The sequence below is a fragment of the Hyla sarda genome, chromosome 5 (genome assembly GCF_029499605.1).
Source record: "Hyla sarda isolate aHylSar1 chromosome 5, aHylSar1.hap1, whole genome shotgun sequence".
Lineage (NCBI taxonomy): Eukaryota > Metazoa > Chordata > Amphibia > Anura > Hylidae > Hyla > Hyla sarda.
The window spans coordinates 263,712,196-263,728,262 of record NC_079193.1 but is presented as its reverse complement, the minus strand read 5'-3'; the positions used below and the strand labels follow the sequence as shown (position 1 = coordinate 263,728,262).

The window sequence follows — 16,067 nt, the reverse complement described above, 5'->3', positions numbered from 1 at the left end:
TAGACCCAATTTTTTTATTTTTACAAGGGGTAAAAGGAGAAAATGTATACTTATATTTGTAGCCCAATTTCTCTTGAGTAAGCACATACCTCATATGTCTATGTAAAGTGTTCGGCGGGCGCAGTAGAGGGCTCAGAAGCGAAGGAGCGACAAGGGGATTTTAGAGAGTACGTTTATCTGAAATGGTTTTTGGGGGGCATGTCATCTTTAGGAAGCCCCTATGGTGCCAGAACAGCAAAAAAAACACATGGCATACCATTTTGGAAACTAGACCCCTTGAGGAACGTAACAAGGGATAAAGTGAGCCTTAATACCCCACAGGTGTTTCACGACTTTTGCATATGTAAAAAAAATAATAATAATTTCACTAAAATGTGGGTTTCCCCCCAAATTTCACATTTTTGCAAGGGTTAATAGCAGAAAAGACCCCCCAAAATTTGTAACCCCAGCTCTTCTGAGTATGGAGGTACCCCATAAGTGGACCTGAAGTGCACTACGGGCGAACTACAATGCTCAGAAGGAAAGGCGTCATATTTGGCTTTTTGAGAGCAAATTTTGCTCGGGGGGCATGTCGCATTTAGGAAGCCCCTATGGTGCCAGAACAGCAAAATAACCCCCACATGGCATACCATTTTGGAAACTAGACCCCTCACAGAATGTAATGAGGGGTACAGTGAGCATTTACCCCCCACTGGTGTCTGACAGATCTTTGGAACAGTGGGCTGTGCAAAATTTTTCATTTTCACGGACCACTGTTCCAAAGATCCGTCAGACACCAGTGGGGTGTAAATTCTCACTGCACCCCTCATTACATTCCGTGATGGGTGTAGTTTTCAAAATGGCGTCACATGTGGGTGTGTTTTGTTTTTTGCGTTTGTCAGAACCGCTGTAACAATCAGCCACCCCTGTGCAAATCACCTCAAATGTACATGGCGCACTCTCCCTTCTGGGCCTTGTTGTGCGCCCCCAGAGCACTTTGCGCCCACATATGGGGTATCTCCATACTCGGGAGAAATTGTGTTACAAATTTTGGGGGGCGTTTTTCCCTTTTACCTCTTGTGAAAATGAAAAGTATAGGGCAACACCAGCATGTTAGTGTAAATTTTTTTATTTTTTTACACTAACATGCTGGTGTAGACCCCAACTGTTCCTTTTCATAAGGGGTAAAAGGAGAAAAAGCCCCCCAAAATTTGTTAGGCAATTTCTCCCGAGTACGGCGATACCCCATATGTGACCCTATTCTGTTGCCTTGAAATACGACAGGGCTCCAAAGTGAGAGCGCCATGTGCATTTGAGGCCTGAATTAGGGACTTGCATAGGGGTGGACATAGGGGTATTCTATGCCAGTGATTCCCAAACAGGGCACCTCCAGCTGTTGCTAAACTCCCAGCATGCTTGGACAGTCAATTGCTGTCCAGAAATGCTGGGAGTTTTTGTTTTGCAACAGCTGGAGGCTCCATCTTAGAAACACTGCCGTACAATACGTTTTTCATTTTTATTGGAGAAGGGGGGTGGGGGTGGGGGGGCAGTGTACATGTGTATATGTAGTCTTTTACTCTTTATTTTATGTTAGTGTAGTGTAGTGTTTTTAGGTTACATTCACACTGGCGGCAGATTACACTGAGTCTCCCGCTAGGAGTTTGAGCTGCGGCGGAAAATTTGCCGCATCTCAAATTTGCAGCGGGGAACTCACTGTATTCTGCCGCCAGTGTGAATGTAGCCTGTACATTCACACGGGAGGGGGGTCAAAACTACAACTCCCAGCATGCACTGACAGACCATGCATGCTGGGAGTTGTAGTTTTGCAACAGCTGGAGGCACACTGGCTGGAAAACCTTGATTTAGGTTCTATGACCTAACTCAGTATTTTCCAACCAGTGTGCCTCCAGCTGTTGCAAAACTGCAACTCCCAGCATGTACTGATTGCGGAAGGGCATGCTGGGAGATGTAGTTATGCAATGGCTGGAGGCACGCAAGTACAACTCCCAGCATGCCGAGACAGCCTTATGCTGTTCCTGAATGCTGGGAGTTGTAGTTTTGCAAGATTTAGAGGGGTTCAAGTTGTAAATCACTGTCCAGTGGTCTCAAAACTGTGGCCCTCCAGATGTTGCAAAACTACAACTCTCAGCATGCCCAGCCAGCAAACTGCTGTCTGGGCATGCTGAGAGTTGTAGTTTTGCAACATCTGGAGGGCTACAGTTTGAGACCACTTAGTGATCTACAACCTGAACCCCTCTAAATATTGCAAAACTACAAGTCCCAGCATGCCCACACAGCAAACAGCTGTCTGGGCATGCTGGGAGTTGTAGTTTTGCAACATCTGGAGGGCCACGGTTTAGAGACCACTGTAAACTGTGGCCCTCCGGATGTTGTTAGGCAACAACTCACCTAGCAGGACCTGGAAGCCGCCGCCGCCGCCGCCGCACATGGGGGATCCCCGCATGGAGGATCGCGATCCGGGATACAGGTAGGGACCTTCGGCGCCGACCCTCCCTGGACGGTTCCCCCGTTTTGCCCGGACACCGATAGGTGGGCAAAGCGGGGGAACCGAACTTTAACCCCCCCTCCCCCGGTCTGCTATCGGTCGGTCGCTCGGCCGACCAATAGCAGGGATAGGAGGGGTGGCAACCCTGCCACCAAACTCCTATCCCTTTAGGGGGATCTAGGGTGTCTCGGACACCTACGATCCCTCTTATTTTCCGGGTCACCGGGTCACCAGTGACCCGTATGACCCGGAATCGCGCAGATCGCAGGTCTGAATTGACCTGCGATTTGCGCGCATCGCGGTCATGGGGGGGTCTCAGGACCCCCCTCGGCGATGTGCCGGGATGCCTGCTGTTAGATAACAGCAGTCATCCCGGTCCGATCACCGCTACCGGTGACGCGGCGCTCCCGGAACCCCGCGACGTACATGTACGTCGCCGCGCGCCAAGTGACACTTCGCGGCGCCGTACATGTACGTCGCTCGTCGTGAAGGGGTTAAAAAGGACATTACAAGTTGGGATTTCAGTTGATATCTTGCAGTGGTCAGGAATTTATGATGTATGACTTTTTAGTTTGTCGCAACGTTTGGAGCAACTGCGCTGAGGCACAAATCTACACCAGGCCTGACTTGGCTTACATACTGACTGTGGACAGCATAATTAAAAAGTCACACAATTGCCGTATCGGTTAAAAAGTCGCACATAAAGCCGTAGAGGAAGCATCATACAAAGTGGAGTACTGAAGTAAGAAATGTGATCAGCGCCATAATTATCACTTTCCCTCCGCCATATAATAAATTTGGTGCAGGTACACAGTTTCCACCACATGATTTAATGATGTAAAAAGACGTTCACCTACACCACATTTCATGAATACTCCCGCCTATGTAACTATGTTTGTGTATTGGATAAACAATGCTTTATCCTTACAAGGGCTAACAGAGGGACAGTTCACACTTTGTTCCCCATGCAATTATATTCACTGGATGCTGCACCATCCAGTTAAAGGGGTACTCCACTGCTCAGCGTTCGAAACAAGCGGGCTATGACGTCATGAGCTCCCGGCGCCGGCTCCAGCAGCTTGTTCCAAACGCTGAGCAGCGGAGTACCCCTTTAACATCCATCTGCATTCTCACTAGAGTGTATATAGACGAATTTCTCATTTTCCTCACCTCTGACAAATACATAGGCACTGTATTGGTCATAGTATTCTCCCATGACAACTCGCAGAGTGTACAACCCTTCATCCTCCTTATTGAGGTGCCTTAAAGTCAAGGTGGCATGTCCTCCACTCCAGTGAGTGCTGACCCATTTTGATGGTGTGACCAAAACGCCTGAAAATAACAAGCAAAGTGTATTAGAAAGACTAACAGCATGAAATGTAACAGTAACGATGTGACTGGAAATGTAGAATAAAATCATCAGGATATAAATGTGAACACATATACAAAAAATGTACCAATGAAATCACTGGAAACTGTTATAGTTAGCAAAGCTTCTTTTATTGAATACTCTAAACTGTGCCAAACAATATGAACAAAAGAAGGTCAAATAAAAATATAGGTGCCCTCCCGTCCCACTTTACATTAATATCAGCAGATGTAAGTCACTTAACTTTAAATATAAATGTTTTACATCTATAATGTACTATGATAACTGGTTATTATCCACTGCATTGTACCAAATACATAAATGGGATTTTAAAAATGCAGTTATTTCTACTACAGAAGGATATTTATTATATTTATATTGTGTTTATGGTGTATTTCCTCCTCATTGACTTGAATGGAAATAAATGTATAGTTACAGTTCTAACAATGTTTAATAAATTACTGCTTCATTGTGCAATTCTGCTTTGAAAACAGTTTAAATACATTGACAATGGTTTGCTTCACTGTTTTGTACCCATTTTGAGTTATTTATGTTCTTTTTATTTATTTATTCATACTGTTTGTATAGCTTACTCTAAAATTGGGAAAATTGTTCTTAGAAACAGATATTCTGCTGTCAGAAGTGAGGAAACAACTATATGAGCTCCACATTCACTTCTCTCTGGCAATAATAAAAAGCTGTCCCGCCCCCTCCATAGGCTTGCATTGAGGGGGCGGAACATGATGTCACATGGGGGCGGAGCCGTGACGTCACTATGCTCTGTCCCCATGATCGCCAGTAATCAGACCCGGAGCGAGCACGCTCCGGGGGCTGATTCTAACGGGGTGCAGCGTGGAAGATCACGGGGGTCCCCAACGGCGGGACCCCCGCAATCAGGCATCTTATCCCCTATCCTTTGGATAGGGGATAAGATGTCTTAGCGCCATAGTACCCCTTTAATAGATTCATGAACAGAAGACTTTTTTTCCCAGGATTTCATTACCAGCATGACTTTTTCTCTACAGTGATTTATTTATCATACTTTTATACAGTATATTGTGCATTATAACCTAAAAGTAGAGATGAGCGAACTTACAGTAAATTCGATTCTTCTTGAACTTCTCGGCTCGGCAGTTGATAACTTTTCCTGCATAAATTAGTTCAGCTTTCAGGTGCTCCCGTGGGCTGGAAAAGGTGGATACTGTCCTAGGAGACTCTTTCCTAGGACTGTATCCACCTTTTCCAGCCCACGGGAGCAACTGAAAGCTGAACTAATTTATGCAGGATAAGTCATCAACTGCCGAGCCGAGAAGTTCGTGACAAATCGAATTTACTGTAAGTTCGCTCATCTCTACCTAAAAGGTATATACAAAATGTAACAAAAGAGATATTAACCACCTACCATTTCTGTACCACTGGATTTGTGGCTGGAAGCGTTTGATGGTTGGATGAACGATGACTGTGGAACCAAGACTCAATGTTTCCCCTTCTCTACCAAACGATACTCCGAATGGATCAACAAAATGGATATCAAACTTAGTAGCAAAGCCGTATGGAGTGACAGAAACTAAAAAGAGAAAGGGAAGGTTCTTCAGCCAAGCTTTCTATCCCATAATGCATCATACTAGTATTTAATCAGGTATGGACTTACAGCTGAATGGTTCACCCTTTGGAATCAAGGGTGTAACATCTAGTTCTCCTTTATACCCTGAAAGAATAAATAGTAAGATGGTAGAATGCCTTGTGTATAAGGAAACAAATGACTAAAAACGGAGCAAACTTACTCTTCACCACAAGCGATGCATATGAAGAGTTCTCTCCCTTTACATTCATTGCCGATGCATGATACTGAGCTGTATCCTCAAAATCACAACTGCAGAAGTAGAAAAGAAATACAGTCACTCTTTGTATTACATTGCAGTGTAATGTATGGTCCTATACAGGTGTCAGTAGTTATTCAAGTGATTGTCAAGTCAAGTTCTTAGTATATAGATACTGTCCAAAACAATTATTCCATACATTATGGAGCGGATATACAGAAAAAAGATGAAATCAATATTAGAGGTGGTCTAGGATATTGACATAGATAGGAATCCTGCAGTATCTGGGAAAAGCAGGAACAAGATGTATTTTCAGGCTGTCCTTTCTGATATGTAATGCCCTCGTGAGTAAATGGATATCTAGTGATATTTCATGTAGGGATAATGAGGGGCATTCATGAACGTTTGCTTAGGTAAGCTATTTTTTAGTTTTTTTAGTTTTTTCACTTCCATTCTGCTTACGTGCGACAAATTTACTATATTGTTGCACGGAGTTAATACATTTTTCGCAGGTAAGCAAAAGCAGGAGTTTTTTCTCACCTAAGTGAAAACAATAGTCAGTTTCTGTTATCTAAGCCAAGGTTCGGCTGGAGTATATTTAGTAGGTTTTTAAAGCCATAGCGATTTTTTTGCGAATGTCGCAAAAAATTTTCTGACTATGGCAAGTCAAAATTGTAAAAACGCTTATGTACGCCAATTTGAAAAAAAAATGCTTTTCTCGCTCTTGTGGCAGATTGTCGCATGGAAAAAGACGGTGGCGCAATTGCGAATTTTTTGCGACAATTTTATGCGAAAAAACTCGGGTAAATCGGTTGATAAATGTCTGTCAATAAAGTCCTTAAATTTTGTTAAAGGGGTACTCCGGTGGAAAACTTTTTAACAACTTTATCAACTTGTGCCAGAAAGTTAATCAGATTTGTAAATGACTTCTATTAAAAAATCTTAATCCTTCCAGTACTTATTAGCTGCTGAATACTACAGAGGAAATTATTTTCTTTTTGGAACACAGTGCTCTCTGCTGAATCACAAGCACAATGCTCTCTGCTGACATCTCTGTCCATTTTAGGAACTGTCCAGAGCAGCTTATGTTTGCAATGGGGATTTTCTCCTACTCTGGACAGTTCTTAAAATGGACAGAGATGTCAGCAGAGAGCACTGTGTTCCAAAAAGAAAAGAATTTCTTCTGTAGTATTCAGCAGCTAATAAGTACTGGAAGGATTAAGATTTTTTTAACCCCTTAAGGACCAAGGATGTACCAGTACGTCCTGAGTCCTTTCCCTTTCTATAACGCGGGGCCACAACGTAGGGTATCATTTTAATCGTATGGACCTACAGAATAAAGAGAATGTGTCATTTTTACCGAAAAATTTACTGCGTAGAAACAGAAGCCCCCAAAAGTAATTTTTTTCAATTTTGTCTCACAATGATTTTTTTTTCCGTTTCGCCGTAGATTTTTGGGTAAAATGACTGATGTCATTACAAAGTAGAATTGGTGGCGCAAAAAATAAGCCATCATATGGATTTTTAGGTGCAAAATTGAAAGGGTTATGATTTTTTAAAGGTGAGGAGGAAAAAACTAAATAGCAAAAATGGAAAAAAAAACTGGTCCTTAAGGGGTTAATATAAGTAATTTACAAATCTGTTTAACTTTCTGCCACCAGTTGATTTAATAAAAAATATTACGTTTTCCACCAGAGTACCCCTTTAAGTTTAGAAAAAGACAACAAGTACTTCTGTGACATCCTGTCCATATCATGTTAAATGATTTGATGTAGTTTTTTTGGATTCTTGATAATATGTATTGTAGGAATTACAGACTATGATGGTTTGTCGGACTAACATGTAAATAACCATCCTTGTTTCCAAATTATGTAAATGATGTGGCATTTCTGTAATAAAATCCCTTATTGCTAGCTGCCAATACAGGATTACTATTGCATTTATTTATAAGGTTTATGACAAATACCCAAAAGAATGTATCTCCGAGCCAACAAAGAGTTGAACACTTAGCAGTGGCTTATTTACTTATTGAACAAAGGAGAAGATGGCAAGTTGTCAAAAATAACACATCCCAGACAGCAAATGTAGAAATGTCCCTACAGTTCAACCCTAGAAAATAGTGATGTCACCCAAATTAACTATTCTTCAAGGTCATTCTATCAAAAATCCCCTTTAAGTATAAAGTACACATATGTATCATTGCAGTAGTTGCTTTGTAGCATGTACATGTAAACCGGCACTTAGCAATTAGGAAGTGATAAGGAAGTATGAATGCAATGTAAAGGAATTGTCAGAGAGGTGTCAAGAATCCATGGAGCAGAAGCTAAACGGTGTTAATCCCTGATGACTTGTGTTCTGTTAGGTACATGACGGGTCATATGTTTGAAATTCACAGCTGAGCAGCGTTTGGAACAAACTGTTCCGAACGCTGGAGCCGGGAGCTTGTGACGTCATAGCCCCGCCCCCTCATGCAGTCACATCCCGCCCCCTCAATGCAAGTCTATGGGAGGGGGCGTGACAGCCGTCACGCCCCCTCCCATAGACTTGCATTGAGGGGGCGGGGTGTGAGAGGCGGGGCTCTGACCTCACGAGCTCCCGGCTCCAGCTTTCGGAACAGTTTGTTCCAAACGCTGAGCAGTGGAGTACCCCTTTAACAAGGAACAGTGCAATTAGAGATGAGCGAACTTACAGTAAATTCGATTCGTCACGAACTTCTCGGCTCGGCAGTTGATGACTTATCCTGCATGAATTAGTTCAGCTTTCCGGTGCTCCCGTGGGCTGGAAAAGGTGGATACAGTCCTAGGAGACTCTTCCCTAGGACTGTAACCACCTTTTCCAGCCCACGGGAGCACCTGAAAGCTGAACTAATTCATGCAGGAAAAGTCATCAACTGCTGAGCTGAGAAGTTTGTGATGAATCGAATTTACTGTAAGTTCGCTCATCTCTAAGTGCAATAATAAACATGACAACTAGAGATGAGCGAACTTACAGTAAATTCGATTCATCACAAACTTCTCGGCTCGGCAGTTGATGACTTTAGTCTGCATAAATGAGTTCAGCTTTCAGGTGCTCCGGTGGGCTGGAGACTCTTTCCTAGGAATGTATCCACCTTTTCCAGCCCACCGGAGCACCTGAAAGCTGAACTAATTCATACAGGAAAAGTCATCAACTGCCGAGCTGAGAAGTTCGTGACGAATCGAATTTACTGTAAGTTCGCTCATCTCTAATGACAACCTTTAGCTATACATTTAGTTACACTAGTGGTATATAAGGCTGGTATTTCACAGATATGGTATGGATATATTAAGAGTATATTCACACTATGGAATTCAGCAAGGAAATTTTCCTTTAGGAAATTTCATACCATGGTAAAATGGAGCAAAAAGAATGAAATAGGCGCTTTTTTTTTCACAGAATTTGCCACGAAATTTTACATGAAATTCAAAGTCATGTAGACTTAATGGGCTTTTACTACCACATTATGGCAGAAAAACAAACATGTTCATTCTTCCGACAGGAATTCAGACTCTCGTCGGAGATGTCTGCAAGGAAATTACACTGTGTGAACAGTCACTGAAATCCCATTGAAGTCAAAGGGAGTTTGATGCAAGGAAGAATCCATGCGGAACTTCTTGCGGATTTCGCCTTGATTTTATGTAGTGTCGTCAAGTCATAAGTCCCGGCCCAACCACAGTAATAATGATCTGAACTGACAGCATCATTGTGATCTATGATCCTATCATTTGGTTTTTAGGTCTGGGCTTGGGTCAATACCTGCATCATAATACAGATGCACAAATGCATTAACCAGTTAAGTGTATATTGTAATCGTCCTTATTTGGGCTGAATTCATTACTTACTTAAAAATCTCCAGTGAGTAAAGTCCGTATTCTCCTTCAATTTTGTATTTCTCAGAATGAAGTTGATCATTGATAGGAACATTATTTTTATACCTGAATAGAAGAAAAACATAAGTCATACACATATCTGCTAGTCCTTACTGTGAATGATAATTGTATATAAGGTCACAATTCATCATTTAATAGTTGTCGCGAGAATATTTGTCCATACATTTGGTCGTCAAAGCGACTGTCCCAAATACATAACACAACAGTAAATATAAAGGCCAATATCTAGAAAAAGGTGAATTTGCACTCACCGTCCATGTAGTTCATTTTCTTACGTGCGGCAGGGAGACATAAGATGAGAGCACTCAGCGGCTAACAGCTGCTTTCCGGAGGCCAGAAGAACACAGCTGTGTGCGAAAACGTCTATTCGCCTCTGAGTACTCTCATCTTATGTCTCCCTGCCGCACGGAGATCCCGTAAGAAAATGAACTACATGGACGGTGAGTGCAAGTTCACCTTTTTCTAAATATTGATCTTGTCTTCATTTTTTTCGTAACTTAGCACTCAGTATCATAATTTTTCAGCTTCGGCCACTGAATGTACATAATACTGTGCTTTATAATACTTGGCATGTGCCCTAATTAATGACTGTGCCCTTGGATCTACATTATATTTAGTAAATATGAAGGGATTTAAGAGAAAGGGATGTCATCTAGCCCCCCCGTTTCTGAGCACATTATGGGCATTTCATTGAATCTATTACAAGAGGTTGATAATGAACAGTTGATTGTTACCAAAAACCAGGGCCATAGCTCCCCTGAGGTGAATTAGGAACTCACCTTAGGTGCTGCAGCAGGGGGCGTAGCGGGCAGGGATGAACTGGCCTACTGGGATAATTCCGGGTACAGCAGTCCAGCTCTGGTCACTGAGCCCCTTTGCAGCAGCGCGTGCACAAGAGCAGGGAGTCAAGCTGTAAACAGTCTGCTCCTGTACGTACATTAGGCCAATAGCTTACAGCCCTATGTATTGTATGGACAGAAGGATAGCCTTCTTTACTGTTCAGTAGAAGCCAAAAACATAGGCATAAAATGACGGGTGATTGTAGGTTTCACACCAGATGTTAGTAGAACAGTCATTCAAAATAGGACACTTTAGGGAGAGTCTTATCTACTGTACATCCTATCTATAAGATACATGGGATTTTTAAACCATGTTCACACTCATTACATTTTATCCTGTCAATGTATAGGGTATGATATGCACCAAATTTACAGCTAAATCTGATTGGCAAATGTTAAAGAAGGCAGACCAGCAACCATCATCTTATCTATGAACCAGCAATCCTTCAAACCTCCTCTGAATATTTTCCGTTTTATTAGTAGTTTTCTGCACAAGTGTATACAATACTATTCTTATTCTGCCCTTTATGAGACATCCATCTGTATACATAGAGAGCATGGTTGTGCTTTTGCATGACAATGATGGGTACAATGGAAAACTAAATGATTCACTTTATGCTTTGGTGGCCTCCAAACCTAGTTAAATGGTCACATGGGCTGATATCACTATACCTAAGGGGGCCTTAGGTGTTTTTGTAGGGCTACAGCCCTCCACCTGATTTATGTATGTGTTTTTAAGTGGTTTTAAATTTTGGTGTTGCTGCCTTATGCATTAGTATTAATAAAGATGTGTATATTTTCTGCATGATTTCTGGTGTGCGTCTTCTATAGTGGTTACTCCTTCCGCCTTTCAGTATGGGCTGATATCACTGCTATATATATAAATAGTATATAGTATATATACACAGTATATTTATCTTAATATGTATCTATGGAATCACAGATTCTACTCTTTCTGTGGTGGGATGAACCATTGACAGATGTGGCTGATATATGGACTTCCACAGAAAAATGCCTAAGTAGTCCCTGACATGTCTCAGTGTTCAGATCACCTCCGATCATTAGAATGAGCCTGGGGAAGCTCCCTGCTGAGCACTTCTCTACCTGTCTTTCTGCAGGACACAGACTCCATAGCCTTCTAGAATTTGTCTCAAGTAGAGAGACAGCGGGAGCAGCAAGCCAGGGAGAGAAGCGTTTAGCCGCACTATTCTGCTGCCTCGTTCTAACATCGGTGGGGGTCCAAACTTTTGACATATCACTGTGACATGTCAAGAGTATTTTTTCAAATGACAGGAACACTTTGAGATTAGGTCTTTGGATTATTACTATGAATACAACATTTATGCCAATTTTTTCCCATTTATGTGTTAAGGGTCCTTATTGCAGAAAAGTGTGCATACCAGGTGACTCGTGGCTCGGGCCATCCACTCACTGTGCAGTGAAATTTTATGTTTTGTCTCTCCCAAATAGTGTGTGAACGAGGCTTGATGATGAAGACAGGAGCATGTAACAGCATGTCCTCATTTATCTTTTTGTGAAATTCTTCAGTGTCTTCTATCTGGAAAAAGTAAAACATTTTATTTGTAATTTGCAGGGAGGATAACAAAGTGCAATTTCATTTGAAACTTTAAAGGGGTACTCCCCTGCCTCAGCATTCGTTATGAAAATTTTGATCAGAATGCTGGGTGTGGGCTAAGGGGGTTGTGACATTAAGACATTTCCTTTCTTAATTTCCACTTAGGGTGAGATGCCACATGGTGCCTCATGTACTATGATTCCCCGTATTTCCCTTTCTATAGTACATTTTTTTTTACACATCTTTAATGTTTTGCGCAACTTCCCTGTAAAAAAACAAAAACAAACTAAACTCTTCGATAAAAGTGAAAAATCACAGTCTGAAAGTTGCATTGTGGTTAGTAAAGCATTCATTCGGATGATCCTGTGTCCTGTTGTCATCATCTTGGTCAGTGCCAACTAGTTCCTGAACCTCTCTGAAGTCTTGTTCTACTCCTTGGTACTGTATATGTTTACATCAGGAAGGTTGTATACAGGATATCTGCTTCCCATATAAACACTCTCAATTGTTGTGTATGTGGGTACACAACTTGTATTGGTAAGCGGTTGCCTAACCCCTCCCCCCTTTCCATTGGATTACCAGCGATACTCCACATGGAGCACCTCTGTTTTTCCTTCTATTATAGTTGTAGATCAACATTAAAAATCTGCTGGTAATCTGCTGATGACAACTTGGCCTTTTGTTCAAAGCATTGTTAGGCTCTGTTCAAACCAGGGTCATATCTCAGGTTTGTAATTTAAAGGGGTTATCCAGGAAAACAACTTTATATATATATATATATATATATATATATATATATATATATATATATATATATATCAACTAGCTCCAGAAAGTTAAGCAGATTTGTTAATTACTTCTATTAAAAAATCTTAATCCTTTCTGTACTTATGAGCTGCTAAAGTTGAGTTGTTCTTTTCTGTCTAAGTGCTCTCTGATGACACCTGTCTTGGGAACTGTCCAGAGTAGAAGCAAATCCCCATAGCAAACCTCTTCTACTCTGTGCAGCTCCAGAGACAAGCAGAGATGTCAGCAGAGAGCACTGTTGCCAGACAGAAAAGAATAACTCAACTTCAGTAGCTGATAATTATTGGAAGGATTAAGATTTTTTTATAGAAGTAATTTACAAATCTGTTTAACTTTCTGGAGCCAGTTGATATATATATATATATATATATATATATATATATATATATATATATATACACACACATATATATATATATATATATATATATATATTTTTTTTTTTTTTTTTTTTTTTTCTTCCTGGAATACCCCTTTAAGCCATGATATTTTGATGGGTTCTGATAGGTCTATCAACTTTAATGGGGTCTGTCAGGATTCCTGTAAAGTTCATGGAAACTACAGACTGTACTGTTCTTGTTATGAAAAACTAAATGGCACACACAATCCCAGATGGAGGTTCCAAAAGTAAATGTGAACAGAGCCTCAGATAATAATGTGAAATGTAGCAATAACATTTAATTGCCGCATTGTATTGTTAAACTAATTCATGTTGTCCCAAACAGCTTAGCTGGTGATAAGTAGTTGCTAAAACAGTTGCACATGGTTACTGTAAAAGTAATTCCACCAGAAGATCATTTCAGTTTACATGTTAAACAAATCCTGAAAATGATTTTCCAGGTTCACTTGACTGCCCTCTTAGTGACACTCCAGGTTCCTAATGGTATCATCTTATTTCTAGGCAGCTGGCGTCTCTAACATTTCACGGGAGGCTAGCTAATTTACTTTACTAGTGTGAAATGTACTGGGATGTGTGAAAGACGGGTCATAGAAAAGAACAGCTCACTTAGGATACCTGGTACATAGATTATGTGAGGTTTGATACGTTACTGCTCATAAGTACCACTTGCCATTGCGGTGGAAATAGGCATGACATCCATATCATAGGATTCTGTTATATGGATCTATAATCCAGTGGTCATAGAATGCGATGAGACCATGTTATGCATCAATGTGTCTATAGAGTATATTATCCCATGCAAATTGGTAAATACAGACAAGTAGGGCTACCATGTGGGGCATACAGGTTCCAAGCACACAGATTTGCATATGGTAGATTGGTAAAGATTTTTGTTGTCAGGCAAAAGCAGAATCAGATACTAAAGAGAGGAAAAGTATAACCTAAAACACATTATATAAGTGTTGGCCAAACTAACCAATTTCAGCGCAATTAGCTAATGATTATGGTTGCCTCCTAATTCCAACTAATACAAGGGGAGAGTAAGATTGGGCATACTGGATTTCAATTTATGTATGTATATTGGAGATTGGAAGATACAGCTGTTGGCCGACAGCTATTTTAGAGTTGCTTCTCCCATATAGAAGGTAAGAAAGACGCAGCACTCACCGGGTTACGATGCACTTAAAATCCACTTCTTTTATTGAAGCAAGGTGTAGCAGCTCAGTTGTGCGGGGGAGCAGGTGAACAGGTGTGCAGGGGGGAAGGACTTAGGCGACGGACCGTTTGGTGCGCGTAGCACTTCGTCAGGCCAATGGCCTGACGAAGTGCTACGTGCACCAAACGGTCCGTCGCCTAACTCATTCCCCCCTGTACACCTGTTCCCCCGCACAACTGAACCGCTACACCTTGCTTCAATAAAAGAAGTGGATTTTAAGTGCATCGTAACCTGGTGAGTGCTGCGTCTTTCTTACCTTCTATATGGGAGAATCATTGTTTGCTTCTATCAACGTCATTGCACCCGGGACACACTTGTGCGGTTTGTTTGGCCATTTTCCCTATGCTAGACAGCAGTCTGTCCATGCTAACTATTCCCACAAGCGGTGCCGGTAGTATCCTCTTTTAGAGCTTGTATTTTATAGTTGCCATACACATTAGATTAGAGTTGATGAAAATGGAAGATTTTAACCATAACAATAGTTTGTTGGGTAAAATGTAACAATGACAGACTAGAAGACAAAACATATTTCATTCAGAAAAGATCTTGAGGATGAGGATGGAATTTTCCCATAACAGTATCAGAAAGATTGTTTATCCTTTACCCGTTATGGTCATATGTAGCTGGTCTAAACAACTGCCAGCTTTAGGCTGAAATTACACACAGCATTTTTTTTATGCCGTTTTTGATGCATTTTTTTGAGTGAAAGTCAGAATGGATCCAACAGGAAGGTATAAGATATTCCTTTATATGTTTCATTCCTTATTCTTTTTCTAGCCACTTTGGTGGATTGAATGAAAAACTAACACAAAAATTGCAGTATTTTAAAAAAACAAGAACAAAAATTAAACTGTCAGTCTTATTTAAAGCGTCACTGTAATTTGATTAAACTTTTGACATATTGTCCAGATATATCAAAAGTTTAGGTCGAACCGCACTCTTTACTCTCTGGCTGGCAGCAGATCTGACCATTTCCTTCCATAGACCTATGCAGTGAAAGGGTCGGATTTGATTGACAGTCAGGGGTGAGGTGCATGCTGCCTGTACTTTAGCCAACTGTAACTTGTGATCACAGTGGGTCACCATTTCATAAATGTAATCAAATGACAGTGGCGCTTTAATTTAATCTATGGTTGGTATTTATGCAGATTATTTATGCAGCCTTTAAGGAAAAAAAAAAAAGGTAAATAATAACATTTCTCATCCACAGATTGGGAACTGAGAATGAAAGCTTCAAGCATAGATAGGAGCCTTTTCTGCCTATTACAGCTGCTTCTAGACTCACAAAACTTCGGGGTTAGTATTTTTGTATTTGTACCATTTTTTCAATTTTCTAACAATGTTACCGTCTTTTTGAGAGCTAGACGTTCTGCTTTTTCACGTATGGAAACACTCCTGGATTTCTTCTGATAGCTCTCAGAATGTGCTGCTGATGAATAAGCGCTTCTGGACACTTTAACTCCTTCACTGGAAAGTAGATTTCTTCGAGCAACATATCCTGCGGCCTCCCTGATTCTCTCTTCCTCTGTATCAGTGATCCCACTAACATATTGTTTCCTGCAAGATATTGAGAATGTATTTAGTTGAAATGTTTGCAGGTACCTGGAACAAAGTAAGGGAACTTCACTATGCACAATTCCCTAATAT

The 16,067-nt window shown here is 41.0% G+C and overlaps 1 protein-coding gene across 1 annotated transcript in view; it reads right to left on the bottom strand.

Annotated features, from left to right (window-relative positions):
- The window catches only part of MYOM1 (myomesin 1), a 127,277-nt gene that overhangs the window by 90,135 nt on the left and 21,075 nt on the right, over nt 1-16,067 (bottom strand). Inside the window, exons 4-10 of the mRNA XM_056521647.1 lie at nt 15,767-15,977; nt 11,822-11,979; nt 9,535-9,627; nt 5,639-5,727; nt 5,506-5,562; nt 5,257-5,421; nt 3,656-3,817 (exon numbers count right to left, since the gene is read on the bottom strand). Coding sequence (XP_056377622.1) covers nt 3,656-3,817; nt 5,257-5,421; nt 5,506-5,562; nt 5,639-5,727; nt 9,535-9,627; nt 11,822-11,979; nt 15,767-15,977 — 935 coding nt within the window. The remainder of the gene's footprint in view (nt 1-3,655; nt 3,818-5,256; nt 5,422-5,505; nt 5,563-5,638; nt 5,728-9,534; nt 9,628-11,821; nt 11,980-15,766; nt 15,978-16,067) is intronic.